This window comes from Pararge aegeria, chromosome 9, assembly GCF_905163445.1.
Source record: "Pararge aegeria chromosome 9, ilParAegt1.1, whole genome shotgun sequence".
Taxonomy (NCBI): Eukaryota; Metazoa; Arthropoda; class Insecta; order Lepidoptera; family Nymphalidae; genus Pararge; species Pararge aegeria.
In genome coordinates this window covers 6,487,085-6,507,188 of record NC_053188.1, presented here as the reverse complement: position 1 = coordinate 6,507,188, position 20,104 = coordinate 6,487,085, and the positions used below count along the sequence as shown (strand labels likewise).

At 37.3% G+C, this 20,104-nt stretch overlaps 1 protein-coding gene across 1 annotated transcript; it reads right to left on the bottom strand.

Annotated features, from left to right (window-relative positions):
- Positions 1–557: 557 nt before the first annotated feature.
- Positions 558–19,301, bottom strand: LOC120626454 (calcitonin receptor-like protein 1). The gene is made up of 10 exons (XM_039893980.1): positions 19,296–19,301; positions 10,919–11,053; positions 8,759–8,962; positions 7,261–7,432; positions 6,537–6,659; positions 5,772–6,031; positions 4,520–4,724; positions 2,520–2,727; positions 1,909–2,089; positions 558–1,334 (listed from the first exon to the last, which is right to left on the bottom strand). Exons 1-10 carry the CDS (start codon positions 19,299–19,301, stop codon positions 558–560), a joined length of 2,271 nt encoding a protein of 756 aa, XP_039749914.1.
- Positions 19,302–20,104: the final 803 nt, after the last annotated feature.

Here is a 20,104-nt window from a genome sequence, read left to right as displayed (position 1 = left end):
ACCTTACATTATTTAATATCGTATTATTTTCTTAACAGTTTGTTTCGTATTTAGCTCTTCAGTCTTTACATTAGTATGATTATTCTGACTAACATTATGAGAGTTACAGAACATACAAACAGACAATGGTTCAGTAGGTAACTCGGTAGGCACGTAAGCAGTTCATACACGAAATTCCACCGACGTTGCGATATTATAAAACGAAACTATAAAGCATACGTTACTGGGATTTAAAGCTTAGCTTTGAACCAATTAAATCGAACAAAGATTTACAAGCAAGAAGAAAAAGAAAATCCACTTGTGTGACGGACCTTTTCTATTTCGTCAGTTACGTATGGATATAGAATGAAAACGATGGCCCAATTGTTTTATTTGATTTAAAAAAATATAAAAATAGTTTACAGTACACAGTTTACAATATCTAGACACAGTTTACAATATCTAGAATATAATATAAAAATAACAAGATAATTATGTCTATTTTCTCGTTATACTTCTATGGAGAAGTCGATATAATGTGTAGATGTAATTATCTCGTTAGAATATACTTGTATGTATTATTCTTCTACAAATACAATTTTATCTCCTTCTGATCTATTTGGTGCCAAAAGGTCTGGGTTTAATTTAACATCATGCGCTTCCATACACTGCATAATTTCATCCAGCATATTTTCATAATTCCCACAGTCAAATTCCATGTCTCGATCGATATCCAATCCTTTTTCACTGTCAATGTTATTATTACTCGTACATTCAGACAAACTATGAATAGCATTTTCATAATCACTTGACTCTAAGGATTTCTTATTATCTTCTTCATTTTGACCTGAAGATGTACTTATTTTAAGACTGTCCGTATCTTTAACAATTTCTTCGTGTATCACATGGCATCCAGGAACGGAAGCGTTATAAATATTGCTCGATGATGAAGACTCGCGTCTTAGCCAATCCGGACAACCTATCGAAATATTCGATGCATTTGTAAAACCATAATTCCGTGTAAACTCAGTATCAATGTCGTTATTTGACCGTTCTAAATAGTCATAGCCTTCGGAGTTTACATTGTCTATTGTTTCATAAACTGGGTCTAAGATCTCCGCGAGTCTTTCTGTTGCTTGTATTGATATTATTTCTGCCACATGTAGTTTTGGTTCTTTAGTTAAGTATTGGTTCTTTGAATCGTCTGCTTTGGTTGTAGTAAGAGCCGATGTATAAGTGAACCGTCTATTAGTTTTAGGATCTCCACTCATTCGAGGATAATAAGAGGAGCCTTTAAGGCGACTAGTAACAGTGTCCTCTGCTTTCTTGTACGTAGCTTTAATTAAGGCGTGCACCTGGAGTAGAAAATAATAACTTATAAAAAAATTAAATCACTTTTATTGCAGTCTCAATTAAGGATTTGTTTCTTACATGAAGTGTGACTAAAGTTCAGATCGGATTGAAGTATTTGTTTTAAAACTTGTAACGGTAGAGCACATTGCACATGAAGACACTGGCAAAATTTATAATAACCGAAGAAGTGCGTAGACGTACCTATTGCCGATCTTGCAGTCTTACAGAAAAAATACTAGTTCGGCTAATAAGTTGTTTGAACTTATGATCCCTTAGGGAAAGAAATGTTTCTAATAAATTAATTTTCATTGTAGTGTATTAAGATGTTGTAATAAATTGTACTCTATGTATGTTTTATGTTTGAGACGTTTCTAAGGAGTGGTCAAATCTTCAATTAATCTTTTATTTTTTCAATATATTATTATGATTAGGAATCCGATCTTCAGGAAGGGGGCGTAAATTCGTTATATCCTATAATTTTTTTAAGTCCTATAAATTTCAGTGGTTTTAATGTCGTTCCGCAAGGCGTGACCATTGGGACCAATATATAAGAATATCTATTGTATTTGTTCATACCTCCTTATTAATATAGCAGTAAAGTAAAGCGACGGTAAATCCTTGCAAGCCCTCGATTGTATACGCGACGATATAATAAAACTGTTCAACATCGCAATTAGTGGTGTACGGACGGAACACAGTGAATAAGAATTGCACTCCAAATATCGGCATCAAGAACAGCGTGGCTTTCGCTGTGTTTCTGTAAAGAGAAATAGAAAGTCAGATTATATCATCGCATAGATATTGTTTTTATTAATTTTTGATATCCGATTTGTAAAGAAGTCAAGAAAAAGTCCTCTGCTTCTGCTTCTTAAAACATACCAATGGCTTGAAGCAACGTGCTTTTAAGCTCTGAAATATCATTTATTTCACAACGGGTTATTAAGCAGTCTCTCATCTTCTTCATCTCTCACTACTTAGAATGACTGTAACCAACATTTTTTTTTAGGAACAGGTACAGGTTAGCCATTGCCTGCAATCCCACCTGATGATAAGTGATACTGCAGTGTAAGATGGTGACAGGCTAACTTGTTAGGTATCCGTTCAATTAAAGCCATAGCCATATCCTACTCCTAATCAGTACCCTGTATTGGGCTGGTCATGGGTAAATAATGATGATACCTACTCACAATTGATTGGCGTTCTCGCTATTCCGAATCTTGGTAAACAGTACTCGAAGTACGTCGATGTACAGCACGCCGTTGATCAAAAGTATGAGCAGGCGTGGCACGTCGATAATCCATTGGATGTGGTCGACCGTATACACCATCCAGCACGAGTGGTCGTTGTACAGGCTCATGACAATCGACCACGCGAACACTGGCAGCATTGCGAATACTATAAGAAAAAAAAACCATCCTCAGTGTCTTATTTCAGGGACCAGACCTTGACGCTCACTGTAAAGAGGTGTTTACATCAAAAACCATAACAATCAGAGGACGTGCACATAACAGAATGCACTCAGTAAATATACAACGTCTAGCAGAATTACGATATAAAATTGAAGGATGTTTAAGTATATTTCATAAGGAATCACCTTGTAAAAATATAAAATCAAAAGAAGCATATTTATTTTTCTATACACACGAATTTAAAAAAAATGTAGTGTTTACTTATGACAATACCTATTGAAGATGAAAGACCGACACGCGCATAGTACCCACGCGACGATATCTAATAAAGTGACAGGTCACATGGGAGTCACATGATTATAATTTTGAATGTGATGTTAGGGCTGTATCTGATTTTTTTCAGTAAAAACTATGGCAGTGGTTTACTCAAAAACTATTAGGTTTTCGGTTTGACAGATAAGTCTTAGAGACAGACATAATGTACCTCTAATTCCTGTGAAGTACCATTTCGGTTTTCATTTACATGTATAAGGTAAAGCAGTATGGAAACTATACCCGATTGATAAAATAAAATAACCTACACTGGACGCGATCTACCTACACTATTAAATTTTTTGTTATTTCCAACATGAAAAATACACATCGATCTCGTATTGATATTGTTTCATCATTTTCAACCCATTACCGACTCGGCTCAGCGCACCGGGCTGCATCAGAAAAAATAAATATACTACGACAATCCACACACAGCCATCTAGCCCAAAACTAAGCATAGTTTGTGTTATGGATACTAAGATGACGGATGAATATTTTTATAAAAAACATTTATGTATATCTCATAAACATTTTCCAGATGTAGGAATCGAACCCATAACCTAGGACCCAGAAAGCAGGGTCGCTGTCCAATCGGTCGTCAAATGAGAAGGGTTTAGGCCGTCCACGACGCTGACCAATTACGGATTGGTAGACTTCACGCGCCCTTTAAAACATAATGGAGAACTCTCAGGCATGCAGTTTCCCTCACGATGTTCTCCTTCAACGTTAAAGCATGTGAAGCAAGAAATTAAAATATAATTTCTTAAGTTAAAAAACGCCCCAAACTCCGAAAAGTTAGATATTCGTGCCGAGGATCGAACTCGGTCCTCTCGAAATGGAAGCCGAAGCTTTACACACTAGGGTATCCCCACTTCACTAGACTATCATCGCTTCACTAGACTATCGTCGCACTATCACCGCTTCTCTAGACTATCATCGCTTCACTAGACTATCATTTAGCATCCAAACTCCAAACTCCGAAAAGTTAGATATTCGTGCCGAGGATCGAACTCGGTCCTCCCGAAAGGGAAGCCGAAGCTTTACTCACTAGGATATCCCCACTTCACTAGACTATCATCGCTTCACTAGACTATCGTCGCACTATCACCGCTTCACTAGACTATCACCGCTTCTCTAGACTATCATCGCTTCACTAGACTATCATCGCTTCACTAGACTATCGTCGCACTATCACCGCTTCACTAGACTATCACCGCTTCTCTAGACTATGATCGCTTCACTAGACTATCGTCGCACTATCACCGCTTCACTAGACTATCATCGCTTCACTAGACTATCATTTAGCATCGCTTCACTAGACAATCATCGCTTAACTAAACTATCATCTATCATCGTTTCACTAGACTATCATTGCTTCACTAGACTATCAACGCTTCACTAGACTATAATCGCTTCACTCGCTGATATTGCTTAAAAAATTATAACCTTGAAGGTCTACTAACATACTCCGATGCAGTACAATATTTTCATGCTCAGCTTCTGCTTGAACACCGCCACTATGAGTCTATGCAGGTAGATTCCCTCCAACATCATGCATACGAATACAGCGTTGCCTGCGAGACGCTCCGCGAAGGCCAGTACTCGGCAAGCAACGCTATTTTGCGACATTATCGTCTCCCCAGCGTTTGTTAACTCGTCAATATAGATCTGTAAATTATATCATCATCATTACCAACCCATTACGGGGTCCATCACGCCAGAGAACATTATGGAGAACTCTCAGCCGTGCAGGGTTTTCTCAGGATGTTTTCCTTCACCGTTAAAACAGTTAAGGATTACTTAAACGATAAAAACACGCTTGGGTGTGAACTGATCTAAAGTCTAACTTCATAGCTTAATATTATTTTACTGTGATATGGTGATAACAAAAAATACCCGGCTTAGTTAGGCCAGGGCGCATTTGGAACCCTCGTAGCTTTAGGTTTAAGTTGGCGAACGAAGTTATCACCATCCCCTTACAATAATGTAAACATATATGTATGAACGCTTCATAACTGCCTGTGATAGGCCTACATGAATAAAGAAATTTTGAATTTTAATTTATGCTGTTTTAAGTCCTCAAATTAAAAGCTCACATAACTCCGAAAAGTTTGAAGTGCCGGTAGTCGAACTCTGTCCCCATGAAAGGCAGGATGAAGCTCGGACCATTAGGCTATGAGCCTATGACTGCTTCAAATGGAGCTCCGAGTTTTTTTTTAAATTACATTGTAAATTAGTTCTTGACTTCAATCTTACCTGATGGTAAGTGATTATGCAGTTTAAGATGGTAGCGGGCTAACCTGTTAGGGGTATGGCTAGATATATTAAACTAATCAATTTCTACTCGACATCGTACCGCAATGCTAAATAACTGGGCGACACAGACCAGAGAAAATTTTGAAATTATAAATTAACAAATTGCCTTTACCGGCGTTCGAATCCGGGAGACCTCTCATAAATGCTCACACCCGCGTCATACACTCTTCATTGTGCGCACCATTGCGCCTGACGTCGATGAAATTGGTAAACATAAATGTATCCCTCAACAATTGGTTATAACCATTACAACACAGTAAATTGCTCGGGCATTTTTAATTATGGTAAAAATTCTATCTAATTTTTTAAAATTGTTTAGAATACTGGAAAATAAAATCTTAAACAAATGTCGCAAGGTAATTGTATGTTAAAGAATGAAACATTCCAAAGATCACTTACCACGTTCCTGCTGATAACAACAATTATATTTCTCAGAACAATAGCTATGAGAAGGTTTCTGTGAAGGGCGACCCTGGTGACGCGTAGTCTTTTGTAGAATATAAAAATGCATATGGCGGGAAAGCTGGTGACCACAGAGAAGGTAAGTACTCCTATGTAGTAGCGATAGCGGCGCAGTAGCCGCGGTGTGATGCTGCAAGTACTGTAATCCGTTTGAAGCTCCCATGCCCCTTGGGGGTGACACTGTTTATGGCTGAAATCTGGAAATAAAACAATGAAATGTGGAATCTTTAGGGACGATTCCACATTTCCACAATTATCCTTCCTGACGGGCCGCTAAAGTAAATAGGCCCGTTAAATATACATAACAGATGATTAGCGACGGTTCGATTTATTAATGGTCTGTCAATCGCTACTTAGCGATAAGGCCGCCTTTTGTATACTCTCTGTGTTTTTCTTTATTCTCCCTCCCTTTTTTTATATGTAGTTTGCAACTAAGGAGTATAAATATAAATGAATAAATAAAACTAACAATAAATAAATAAAACTAACAAATAGCATCAAGCTTATAATATATAATTTCTGCAAGTCAAGTTACGTTTTGAAGTCAATATCTCCTGAGGATTTAAATGGCACTGTGCTAATTTGCCTGGTTTTAGCGGATTATAGAAAATGTTCGTTGTGGACTTCCGCAGAGTACTTTTAATGAGATAATGCTTATTAGATTCAAGCAATTTATAGTTAGTAGGTAATTGTAAAACTTACGATGACAAGTTGGTCCAGAATTTGAGTAGGCGAACTCTGGGCATACTGATCTGGCAACGGTACCGTTTTGTGCTGGCTGCCAGCAACTCCATCCATCAAATGTAGGTGGACATTGGCTATTTACTGGAAAAAACAGCTTCTCTTAAATATATTACAAGTAGGTACATACAATAATATGCAATAAAGATAAGTTATTAAAAAAACCTTTTATGAAATAACTAATTATTATTCTTCGCAGAATTACTATAAAAGTCTCTACAGTCTTTAATGTTTCGAAAAGTGGATAAGTCGGGAGTAGGGTTGCCAGGTCGCCAAAGCTAATAGCCGGATAGTCCAGCCAGTTTGGCCGGATATTTGGGAAAAAGGCACCCAACATTATTGAGGAATTTGTGTGTCAGTATTAAAAAGTACAACAAAAAGACACTGCGGGAGCAAGCGACTAACAGCCGACTCACCTGCATTTACCTAAGCTCGGCGCTTGCTCTTTTGTGTAATGTAAAAAGCCTAACAAAAGCCTGACAAGCTGGACACCTTTTATTTAGGGTGTACGCGCAATCAAAAAACCTAACTATGTCCGGCTTTATCCAGATGTCTGGCAACGCTAGTCAAAGCGTAATGTTAGCTATGTTTGATGAAAATCTGTCCAAGACATAGTATAATATGTAATGTATTACTATATTGGAAGAGATATATATCATTAATATTAACTTTAAAGTTCTTTTACCTTGTACAGTGTAATTCCCGTTCATAAAGTGACTGCAACAGTCGACGGCTCCATAGAAACATCTCTCCCATCTTCCGTGTATAGAAGGCACTAGGGCTTTGCGTACTGCCGTAGCTACTTCCTCGAGGCTCGGATCAAATGGGAAACAGCCGCATGTGCCATCGTCTTTTACCTGAAATACTTCGTGATGCTTAAAACCTAATTTATGGATTTTTGTTTAGTGATATATGACAAATCAAGCAGATACTTGAAGGTAAGTGTAAAGCCTCGCTAAGCCTCGGAAACCTGTAATGACACCGGTAATATCCGACGCAATAGACCGGAGCACATGCAGTTTGAACGGCAAAAATAAGCATGGCAGCAGTACTTTATCGGACGAGCTTTGTCATAAAAATTTCTACTACTACAAAGAAGTACCTACGTTCATAAATTTATCTAACATAAAAAAATCATTTGGTTTGCATTTGTATGAATAATAATTATGCAGCAGAACTGGGCTTAAAAGACGTGTCGGTTTGATAATTAACGTCGTCTTCAAGATTTTTTTTTATCATTTATAGGTGGCTTGTGCCAATTCCAGATCATACCTACTGACGTACCCCAACGTCGACTTCACTATTACTTTTCTCCAGGCATTACAGCATACAAGATAGTCTATACTTATAACAAAACTGTAACTGGAAGATTTCTGTACATTTAATATATTTTGAAAATTTTGACTGGGGGATACTTTATAATCAATACTGAGTCCAAAACAGATTTGTATTTAATTTTTGTCCGTCTGTCTGTCTGTCTGTCTGTCCGGGAATCACGTGAAAACTACTGCACGGATTTAAATAAAATTTCGTATAGTGGTAGCTGATATCCCGGGTCAACATATAGGATACTTTTTATCCCGATAAACAATAAGTTTCCTCCGGGATATGGGATGAAATTTTTTATCAATTTTACTTAATATCTCCATTAAATTTGCACCAACTTTAATCATTCTTTTTTTATTTGATAGTGTGTACTACTAAGCATGTATAGACTAATTTTAATGAAGGTCTGATGAATATTGTTGGAGATCAAGGACATAATTCTTCACAGATAACGGCAAGTCGCAAGGCATATGGGACAAAGATCGAATGCATGCGTACCATCCTACTAATATTATAAATTCAAAAGTTTGTGAGAATAAATGTATGGATGGGTGGATGTATGTATGGATGGATGTTTGTTACGCTTTAACGCCATTGGCAAACTGATTTGGCAAAATTTTGGCAAAGATACCTACAATATAGTCTGGCATAGCTCATAGGCTTCTTTTTATATCGGAAAAGCAAACAGCTTCTTCAGGATAGCATCGCAATTTTGTCCCCATCTGTGTTTCTAAATCCGCGCGACTGAGTTTTAGATTGACCTGGTTTTTGGATAAGCATAATTGACGTGTTTTTTTTAAAGTGGACTTATTCGCGGACGAATTCGCGCGGGTCCGCTAGTCTTATCTAAAACTTACGACTTCCAAGCAAGGCGCAAACAAATTCCCGTACACACAGCCTGCGTTCAGATTGATGGTATTTCTACCACCCACGAACAGAAAGTCCGGGGTGTACAGCAGGCATCCCCTGCCTGCCACCCAGCGGTACACCTGCTCCTGGTACCAGATGTTGCGATAGTTGCAGGTTTTAGTGTTCTCCGCTGGTATCATGTTCGGCGGTTCCTGGGAAAGTTAACCATTCTAATTTGCTGAGTTATATAAAAAAAGCCTTATGTTGTTTGGGATGATTTCAACTATTGCTTGTGAATGAGTGCGATTATTTCTTTTCGTTTTAGTTTAACAATCCATTAAAATTCGCTTCTCAGAATTATAAGGGTCCGTTAACAAGCATTTAAATTACTTTATTCTAATAAAACAATAAGCTAAACAAACAAGCAGCTAGAGCGGCGATAGCGCTTTAGGTAGGAGCTTGGCTTCACCTTCGGGGGGCCGAGTTCGAATCCTAGCACGAACTGCTAAATTTTCTAAGTTATGTGCGTTTTAAGTAACTTGCTTCAACGTTGAAGCTAAACAACGTGAGTAAACCTGCATGCCTGAGAGTTCTACATAATGTCCTGAAAGGTGTGTGGAGTCCATCAATCCGCACTGGGCCAGCGTGGTGGACTACGGCCTTTAACCCTTATCATTGTGGGTGGAGACCCCTGCTGTGTAGTGGGCCGGTAATGGGTTGATATGATGAAGCTAAACAATGGAGCAAATTTTATTTTACTAGTATACAAAATTGACAGGCCGAAACGTAGTGGTATCAAATGAGCAGTAGGTAGGTACCCTACTACTTCGAGACCTGTCTGTATGAAATAAATTAAAACTGAATTTTGTAAAGTCGTCGAACAAAAGTTTCTAGTTTTCTTGATAATAAATAAAAAATAATAATAATAATGAAATTTTAATTGATACAAGCCCGAGAGCTTTTTGATATTTTTTAATTATCCTACAGTGAAAGCATAACACATCGCCTAGGTGGCAAATTCTGATCAGATCTTGTCTAAAAACCCGTTTTTTACTTTAAACTTAGGTTGTAATGCAAAACCGCGTCAAAGTCGGTCCAGTATTCGATTTTAGGACAACAATTTCAACAATTTTAGATAAAACTAAAGCCTTAACTAAAAACTAAACTAGAGTCTTGTAAAATATAATCTAATACACCCAAAAGTGTAGTGTAAGTACATAAATCAAGAACCGCATTCGAATCGGTTAATCCGTTTGATGAATATTATATCAGCACGGCTAGCATGGGCAGGAGACAATTATATCCCCGGGGAAAGGTTATAAATTTATCTTCTCCCACAGCTTTATCAACTCTCAGAGCACTGGCGCACAAGTGGAAATAATATCCAAATAATATATGTGTATTAATAAACGGGGATGAACTTCTCCTATTCCATGTTCCAGTGATTTAGCAGGTGTGCATGTGAATTCTATCCCTTGCCAGGGGACATAATCGGGGGATATAACTTTTATCTCCCGCCCGTGCTAGCCCTGCAGAGACACAATAGGTACGTCCCACTTCTGGGCTCAGACCTTGTCTCTTATAGGAGAGAGCATAACCCCAACAAGCTACTTCAATGCGGGTTGGTGGGCTTTAAAGACAAAAGTAAGTAGCATCAACCGGGACCGACAGCTTTACTGGTTGGTGGTGGTGGTCGTTTGGTCTGGTTACTGAAAATTATTTATTTATTTATACACTTTATTTGTACACCACTAATAGTAAAAAAAAACAATGGACACAACAAAAATAAACTTAAAAAGTAGGATACAAAGGGCGGCCTTATCGCTTAGTAGCGATCTCTTCCAGGCAACCTTAGGATTAGGAAAACCAAGGGAAACCGATTGGTGGGGTGTATTATTATTATATACATACTTACGAACAATTACACACTAATACTTATCAAGATTACACACATAAAATACTAATAATAATAAAGATTAAAAATAATAAACTAATATATACTAAAACATACTTAAATATGAGTAACAGTTAATCACTGTCGTCTTTATTGTTCAAGATAATGGGCTTTAACAGCATTTTTGAATATGTCTAGTGACCTTGACTGTCGTATGCTTATTATAATTATATTAAAAGACAACAATGAAAACTTAACAAGCATGTTAACATACCTCGCAGAAATAAATATTAGGTTTCTCGCAAGCCAGCTCATTGTTGGTGCGTATCGCCACTCGAGGGTTTCGCTGATGCCACGCACTCAGGTCCCCATTCTCTGGGTTCAGGCCATCGCTAAAATAGCCCCCCACCTAAATTAAATAACACTCCATTAAACCTATTTACACGTATTATATATACGACCCTCATGACATTACGGTAAACGATATGACGCTCACTTATGCCGTCATGCCACCCATCTATTTACTCTTCTAGGTATTTAATGGTTATATAAACTTATATTTTCACGTGTGCCCATGACAGTAAATTTATTTGTATTTTTTTTTGTTTGTTTGCATATCTAATGTAATGTAATAAGCAAGGTTAATCTCAGTTCAGTGTGGCTATCAAAGTATTATTGCACCAAATAAGCCGATTTAGATAAATTATCTAAGACTGAGGAGTCTTGTGATGTAAATTTATCTTGCAAAATATTTGTAGGTACTATTGAAAATATTTTAATTTATTTTATTCATACCTATTAACTGTCTTTATATTCAATACATTACAAATATATTTAAAAATATTATATTATTTCGCTTTTCAGCGCAGTTAACATTGCTCTGTTATTTGCCACAGGCGTTTCCATGAAATCCAACAAGTTACTTTTGGTTTGGTTTTTACATAATCGTTTTATTTAAGAGAAATCCATCAGTTCATTTGCAGAATCTACCATGAAACCTACGTACAAATTCCACCCTCGTGTATCTGTGTAAGCTTTAAGATTAAAAAGCCATTCAGATATTATATTCAATGCTCGGTTGATGGGCGTTGGTAAGGAATAAACACCTACGCTTCTTGGCCAGTGACTTTCCGGAAGGTAGACTGCATAATCTAATCCATATTCTACGATACCTAGCATCGAAATCTTTAGTAGTCTATACATAGATTTTCACAAAAACGTTGATTGTTTTCGTTATTTTTGATGCTAGAACGACAAAATTGGTATTTATAAACCAACCTACACTTCGTCACCAATGCACGGCTTTATAGCTAAGCAGATAGCAGCTTTTGTAGTAATAACAGAAACAAAATTATCCCGGGAGGATTACTGGCACATGAGGCTAAACACTGGGCCTCAGGTTGATGGACACAGGGCATTGCAGGACGTGTTCCTTTCATGTCCTGCGAAGTGTAAGTCTATTCATAGGCGAGTGTAGTCACATACCTAGCATCAGGTGGGTCAATTATTATATTAAAATGGGAATGGCAAAAGCTAGCTCATGATAATAAACACAACTATTCCATGGGATCAATACTTTTAGAGAAACTAACTGGACAACAATTTAAAAAAAATCCGTCTATGTATATATATATATATATATATACTAGCTGTTGCCCGCGACTTCGTCTGCGTTTGATATTGTTTTTAAAGTATTCAGTATCGCTAAGCCTTAAATGAGTATAGTAGTATATATATAACATGTGACTGTCAATTTATTATAGACAAATAATTTGCAATAAAATAAAATTGCGACTATAATTAAAGACCTAAGCTATCCTATCTCTTAAGTTGGACCAGACTGCTCATGGTGTGCAAATTTAATTTAAAATCGGTTAAGTAGTTTAGGAGTCCATCGCGGACAAACATCGTGACAGGAGATTTATATATATTAGATATACATATATACATATATTATCAGCTGTTAACATTTTAGTTCAATTAATATTGGTCACGGATAACGGCAGCAGAATATAAAAGCAGTGGTAATTGCGTATCACTGGTTCCATTCGATTACAATTCCCATATCTTCCCATAACAAACACATCTAAATCCAATCCGGTCGTCAACTTTTTTAAGGTTTCTTTATTCTTTTTTTATTTAAAAGCTAAAATATACTTGTAATTAAAAAAAAAACTCTTATTATAGTATGATGTAGCTTCTGAAAGGAAGTACCTATTGTATACTTGCTAAGTTTTCTTTTAAATCGATAAAGCTCCCTAATAAAGCTACATTTAGGTACATACCTGCGCATCACAAACAATCCATAAACAAAACGCGACGGATAAAAACTTAATTGGTCTGCACATAATTCAAAACACAGTCACAAAAATCTCATAGTGACCACTCAAAATATAAACGCATCATAAAACAAACGTGTTTAATCGAAACAAGACGGCAATTTCAAGCACTTGGTACGGTACATCGGAAAACGACTAGTATCAAACATTCCTTTGCAAAGACGAAACACAACAACCTTTGTTGATTGTCAGCAACATTGAAATTATTTTTGCCACAGCTGTAATTGTTCTAAGCAACTGTTTACAAATTATCTGCCGTAGATATTGAGGTATTGTTATCTGCAAATAATCACCGAATATACCGTGATTCGTACATTGAAATGTCTTATCAGGATTGTATCAATGAATCAAATTATATTTTCTTGTTTTCATTGTCATTTTATTTAGCACAAAGATAGATAATACCACAGAATTAAGAATATACAGAGACCGTGTATACGACACGAAAAGCGGTGATAGCGCAGATGGTAGGAGATCGACTCCACTTTCGGGAAGCCGAGTTCGAATTCCGGCACGCTCCTCTAATTTTCGAAGTAACGTGCGTTGTAGTGTAGAATATCACTTGCTTCAACGGTGAAGGAAAACATTGTGAGAAAACATACATACTACATAATGTTCTCAGGGGTTGGTGGAGTCCACCAACCCGCACTGGGTCTGCGTGGTTGACCACGGCGTCAACCCCTTCTCATTGTGGGAGGAGACCCGTGCTCTGTAGTGGGCCCATGTATACACATCATCATCACATCAACTCATTGGTTGATGTGATGATGTATACGACAAATATTGAAACATCAAAAACCACTCCAGTTTAGTAGTGTTTCTCGACCAGGCGGTTATTCACTTCATCCTATTTAGCAATTGACAGTTATTATTGTTCTAAACGTTTACTCCTGCAAGATAGCAAAATGATTGTAAATGTTGATGTTGCAAAAGAGCAACTACTGAGTTTCTTACCGCCTCTTCTCGGTAGAACCTGCTTTTCGAACACCGGTTCGGTAGAGTCACTACAAACATACATACTTGACATTTCAAAAGTGCTTATAAAATAGGCCTACTTGAAATAAACGAATTTTGAACTTTACTAAAATAGGGAAAATGAGAAAAACTTTGAGAAACACTTCATGCGATAATGGCTGAATGAGCGTTTTGTATGTTCTTTATTCTATGGATTATACCAACTATTTTTTTAATCCTTAACAACGGCAAAGGAAAATGAGGATGCAGTCTAAGCTTGTAGCGGGCTCACCTGTGAGGGGTATTCAAAGCAGTTATACTAAACTCATTCCACTTATCGGTTTCTACATTGCATCGCGTAATGCTAATTCGCTTGGCGGCAATTATTGTCGGTAACTAGCCATGTACAAAGCCTTGTACAAGACCGGAGAAAATTCAGAAATTATAAGTTCCCTAATTTTCCTCACTACTGGTGTTTCCACCCGGGAACTGTGTTTATAACAGCTGCGTCAAAATTATAAAAAATAACTCTATTTAGCTAATCTACTAATATTAATGTACAAACTACTTTGCTTTAATAGTGATATTAGTGAAATGGTCCACAAAGGAAATAACTTAGATGCTTAAATGATTAAGTATTTATTATTTATATCTATTAGTATTCAGTTATCTATAACTGATCATATAAAAAAAAATTGCTTTTTATATGATCTGTTATAGATAACTGAATACTTATGTCTAAAGTGATATAGGAATTATGTAAGTAACTTTAAATATTTGTATAAAGCCGTTTTTCATGATTTATTCGTACTTCCTTATCTTTCTGCATACTTAGCTAAAAATATTTTATATTTACAAGTTTATTCAATCAAAATTCACTATTCCAAAGCCAGTAAAGTTTTAATTTTGTTGTATGTCTATTATGCAATAGCCGGATATGTAGATTCTCTCATAGTTTGCTCACGACGTTAAAGTATGTGAATAGTGATAACCAAACCGATAACCTTGTGTTTTTGAATTGGAAATGGGAAGGAAAAGAATACAAAAGTACAATGATCCACTTATCTACATTTAACAATGTACCTACTGACGTCGAAATTCCTACTTACTTATGTATATTTTCAACAATAAAGGTGTAAAAGATGTCGCGAAATAGGAACGTCAAATATATTAGCTATTTTATGCTCGCTCTTCGGAAACTCTGAATCGATTTTGACAGAACTTTGCGAGGAGTGTTCTAGGATTTATGCCGCGGGAAATGAGACAGTAGATTTTTTTTGTAGTTATGATTGACGGGCCCAGCAGTGGGCTCATCTGGAAAACTATATATAGCCCATAAAGCATCTGGAAAACTATATAAAGAGAGAAGCACTTCGCAGGGCATGCAAGGAACACATCATCGTCAAAGAACCGCCCTATGTCCATCATCCTGACGCGTAGGTTATCGCGACGAAGTCCTCTTATACAAGTCTAAAGTCGAAACTCTTCTTAACTTGATAATCAAGAAAGAAGCAGGCACTTTTTATGCGTCCATTCATACTTTCCATTGAAGATGATGTGATAAAAGCTTTTAAAGCTAAGAAATATATTTCGTGTACCTCGGAAACGGATGTAACTTTTTTTTTTAAATATTAACGATAGGCCAGTGCTTGACGACAATCATGCCCGTTAGAAAGCAATGATGAGGTCCAGGTTGGAGCATGCTTGCCTAGAAAAAGCCTATTCACTCTAGCCTTGAAGGTACTCAAATTATACGTGGCAGGAAACATAGTTGCCGGGAGGGCGTTCCACATCTTAGCGGCACGTATCAGAAACGTGGATAAAAAACGTTTCGTGCGTGTTGATGGAATATCAACCACATAAGGATGCCATCGCTCACGGTGTCTCGCTGTTCTGTGGTAGAACGGGGAAGGAGGAACAAGATTCAGAATTTCCTGAGCACACTCACCGAAGTATATCCGGTAAAAAACCGATAAACAGGCAACATTGCATCGGTGCTGGAGACAATGTATGTGTATATTTCGCCTGTGTTAACGATTTGTACTACATTATATATGACAGTACGTCATATATAATGCAGGGCAGTTAGAGCAGTTGTATTTAGATAAAATTATGCATATCGAAAAAAAAATTTCTGAAAAAAAAAAAACATAATATAGGAGATTGTTTAATTGTTATTGTTGTCTAAGCAGATGCATTATTTATTTTGTATTGGAATGACTGCAGTTCATAATCTGAAATATCTTTATTAAATCGGAAACAGCTCTATTAAAATTCAATGCTAGGTCCATATAATTGTCCTTGTATGAATTATCCAATGCGCAAGTCAGTCAGTGCTGTTTTTATGTGATGTGACCTGTACTTACTTATGCACAGATTATTTTATTCTTGGAAGTACGCAATATAGGCTTTTGTTCCTGACCTTTACCCATTCTATTGTATACGAGTAGGTACCTACTACGAGACATTCGACTCTTTCAATATAGTACATTATGTTTGCGACTTATGCCGCTTGGAAGTTGAGTTTTCGCTGGCCTACTCTCTCACAATGTAAGTGGGAATAAGAGCACTAACCCCACCCTAGATTTGGAAGAATGTGGTAATTTTACAGTACTCAATGCGCCAATTTAAGTGTCACTGACTAAGAACACTTTGAAAATAAATCAATAGGTATAGTATTGATTTTTCTAGTAAAAGACTCAAAGGTGAAGGAGTAATTATGAATTTGAGGGGAAAACTTTGCCGACTCTTCTTCTTCTTTTGTTCCTGGGGCAGTCTCCGTACTTTGTTGACCGAAACGATTTCGTTGGCGATTCCCCGCTGGTCTACTCCTGCCGGCCGAGTTCTCTTTAGACGCTTAGCAGGCCAGGTATCCGCATACTTCAAGGTGTGTTTTTTTGTAATAATTTCCGGACCAAGCAGATCCTGATGGTAGGTGGAAACCCATCGCCTATCAACAAAACAAGGGTATGCGAGAGACACGTCCGGCAAAGTTCCGCGCTGTCAGTGGTGTGCACTTCATACAAGCACAAAAACACTGCCTACCCCAGAATTTTTGTATGTCTTATAAAGAAGAAGATTTTTTCTATTTCGCGCCATCTTTTGCTGTGCCCATGAATCTACGGCGTAGCTGTTAAGCCTTACGTGCCTATAATAACACCGACAACCACGCCTTTCAGACCACTTTCAGATACTGATTGGCGAGAGAAATGCTGTTAATTGGCAGAAATATGCATGGCGATCGTACTTTCCGGAGAAGCTCTGTCACGAATAGCTCTACTTACTACTACTACTGATGCTGAGGAGCTAAGGTGTGCTGCGGGTTATTCTGATACTCCCTTGCAGACGAGAATTATGTGACAGTATTCCCTCCGGTATCATATCCATGCATGCTCTGCACTACCAGTCTGTGACTGGTAGTTATTTTTTAAAATTAAAAATGTGTTTGCTTTGCAGTGCTGTGTTATCATCCCTACAACTATTCTTAGTTACATTTCCTAAATATAGTTCAACGGGTACATACCACGATAATATTTTGGATTTGTCGATATTTCGACCCAGATCGTGGTAACGACGGGACTGCGTAGGTACAAGATGTCAAGTTGGATGACTACACTGACAACGTCACTTTTAAATTGAGAAGCTGTACGATGCTTTCTTGCTTTGCATAATTCTACCACTGGATTCCAAACACTTGCTAATTTAAAACCGTCCTCACGATGGAAGTTTTTGTGCTTCCGAATTTTAATCGCTTCACGAACTTGTCTTGGAATATAACGGTCAGTGGAGAGAACTTTAGGGCCATGTAGCTCTATCCAGTGCTGAGTGCCCCCTTCTTGAATGTGCTCCGCAATCGCTGTCTTCTGTGTTTCATTGTCTCTAACCGCTTTTATATGTTCGGTGACCCCAATGGCTATGGATGTCTTTGTTTGCCCAATGTATTCTTAGTTAGGCCCGGTTTAGTTGCACGGGTTTTCTTGTTAGACGTGGGTAGGGGCCTGGTTCCTTCGAAAGTTTGCAATCCTTTGTGTTTGTCTAAAACTAGTGTTTGGTTTGCGGTTGTTTATGCACCAATGTTTATTATTCTACCTACTTTATTTTATTTTGTTAGGGATTTTAAGGGTTTTAGTTGACCAATGACCATAGCTATGTCCGCTGTGATGCACTCGTTACGCACCGCTCGTTCGCTTTATTTACTCTATCAAATCTATCCGGAGTAGCGAAATACTTTTAGAATTATGCACTATTCTTGAATGGAATATTTAACATCTATTCAAAACCTGTTACAGCTGTTATTTGATTCATTTAATTTAGCTGCCTGAATTAATTGTTTTTAAATCCATCAAGATTTATATCTGATCTGATAACCTGAGTTGGTAAGTGCTTCATTTTAATAGGTCTTATCAAAGCATGCTTATCATTGAATTGCCTTACCTAGGTGTTAAATAATATATCTACCCTTACCATTTTGTTATAAAGATTTCATCAAAAAAATTACTGTTATAATTATAATATATTCTTAAACATAATTAGTTCAATATCACACTTTTAATAAATATTAATTTTATATACTTTAAAGGTGATGCCGTTTCTATCAAATCTCCAAAATGGCCTCCAACAGAAGCCGATGGACATAATTTACCCACTCGAAGTTGAGATGGCACCAGGATCACGATCTTCAGTGATGAAGGAACGACCATAGAGAGAGAGAGAACTTTAGGAAACCTGCATGCCTGTGTGTTCTTCATAACGATCTCAAAGGTGTGTGAAGTCTACCAATCCGCATTTGGCCAGCGTAGTGGATGGACCCTTCTCATTCTGAGAGGAGACGCGTGTCCGATAATGATGATGTCATCAATCATATTATCATCATCATCTTCATCATCATCATCATATCAACCGAGAGACCAAGAGAGTTCCAAATTCCACGGTTCTGTGCCGCTTGGATCCAGCGGCTACCCGCGACGCGCTTAATGTCGTCTGTCCACCTCGTTGGAGGTCGAACAACGCTGCGCTTACCAGGTCGGTGCTGCCATTCCAGCATGCTGGAATCAAATTATAAATGAGCCTAATTGTAGAAGGCTTCTTCGAAATCACAGACCGAACTTCAGTTCAATGTATTTGTATTGATAGATTGTGATTTATAACGATAGCTGGAGACACGTGTCGGATGATAAATCTTAACCTCGCTGTTGATCTGCCTCCGTGATATCATCCGTAGATACTAATATTATGTATGCGAAAGGGTGTTTGTGTGCTCTGTTATTGTCTCTTTATAACAGAGCAATGGAGTGACGTTGAATGATTTTACTGCGCTAATAATTATTTATGTGTTTCGGTCGTTGCTTTACCATTTACCGTCATGCCGACAAAGACTTAGCTACGATGCCGAGAAGAAACCGATTAGATCCCTAATCTTTAATTTAACTACATTAAACCTAACAGTTTATATAATACTTCGAGTTCACTTTCGTACCTCTAACTTTTTTAAGTTCTGCTTCAACGGTGACGGAGTTCTTTATAATGTTCTCAAAGGTTTGTGGAGTCCATCAATCCGAACTGGGCTAGCGTGGTGGACTACGGCCTTAACCCCTTCTCATTGAGGGAAGAGACCTGGGTCCTTTAGTGGATAGGTAATGGGTTGAAATGATGACAAGATGATTGAAAAAAACGATCCGCGAAGCCGCGGGAAGACATTAGTAGATTTTACCGCAATAATAAATGATTCTGAAGTGGTTTCTGCAATAACTGGAGAATAGTGGTTAAAAGGGTTAATAATAAAGTATTTTCTTGGTTTTTTTTATCTTTACCGGTTTTTTTTGTAACTTTATTTAATTTATTATTTAGTAATTTGCCAGTCATTCCTCGAAAAAAGAAAGTTAAAAACATATTAAACTCAAACCTAAAGTACAGTACATACTTAATGAATGCTTGATGTTCTTTCAAGTTTTCATGGAATTTACGCGGAATTGGGTGGCATTACCTTAAATTTTAAAAGAAGTTATTTAAAAAAAATATCTCGGTTGTAGTAAAAACTGCTTTGTTAGTCAAATATTTACCACGTTCAACTGCAGGATACCTAGAAATTCCCGATTATAAAAAATAAAATTCCCGATTATAAAAAACTGTTGGTGATCGAACCCAATTCTACAAGCATTTTGGGAAAT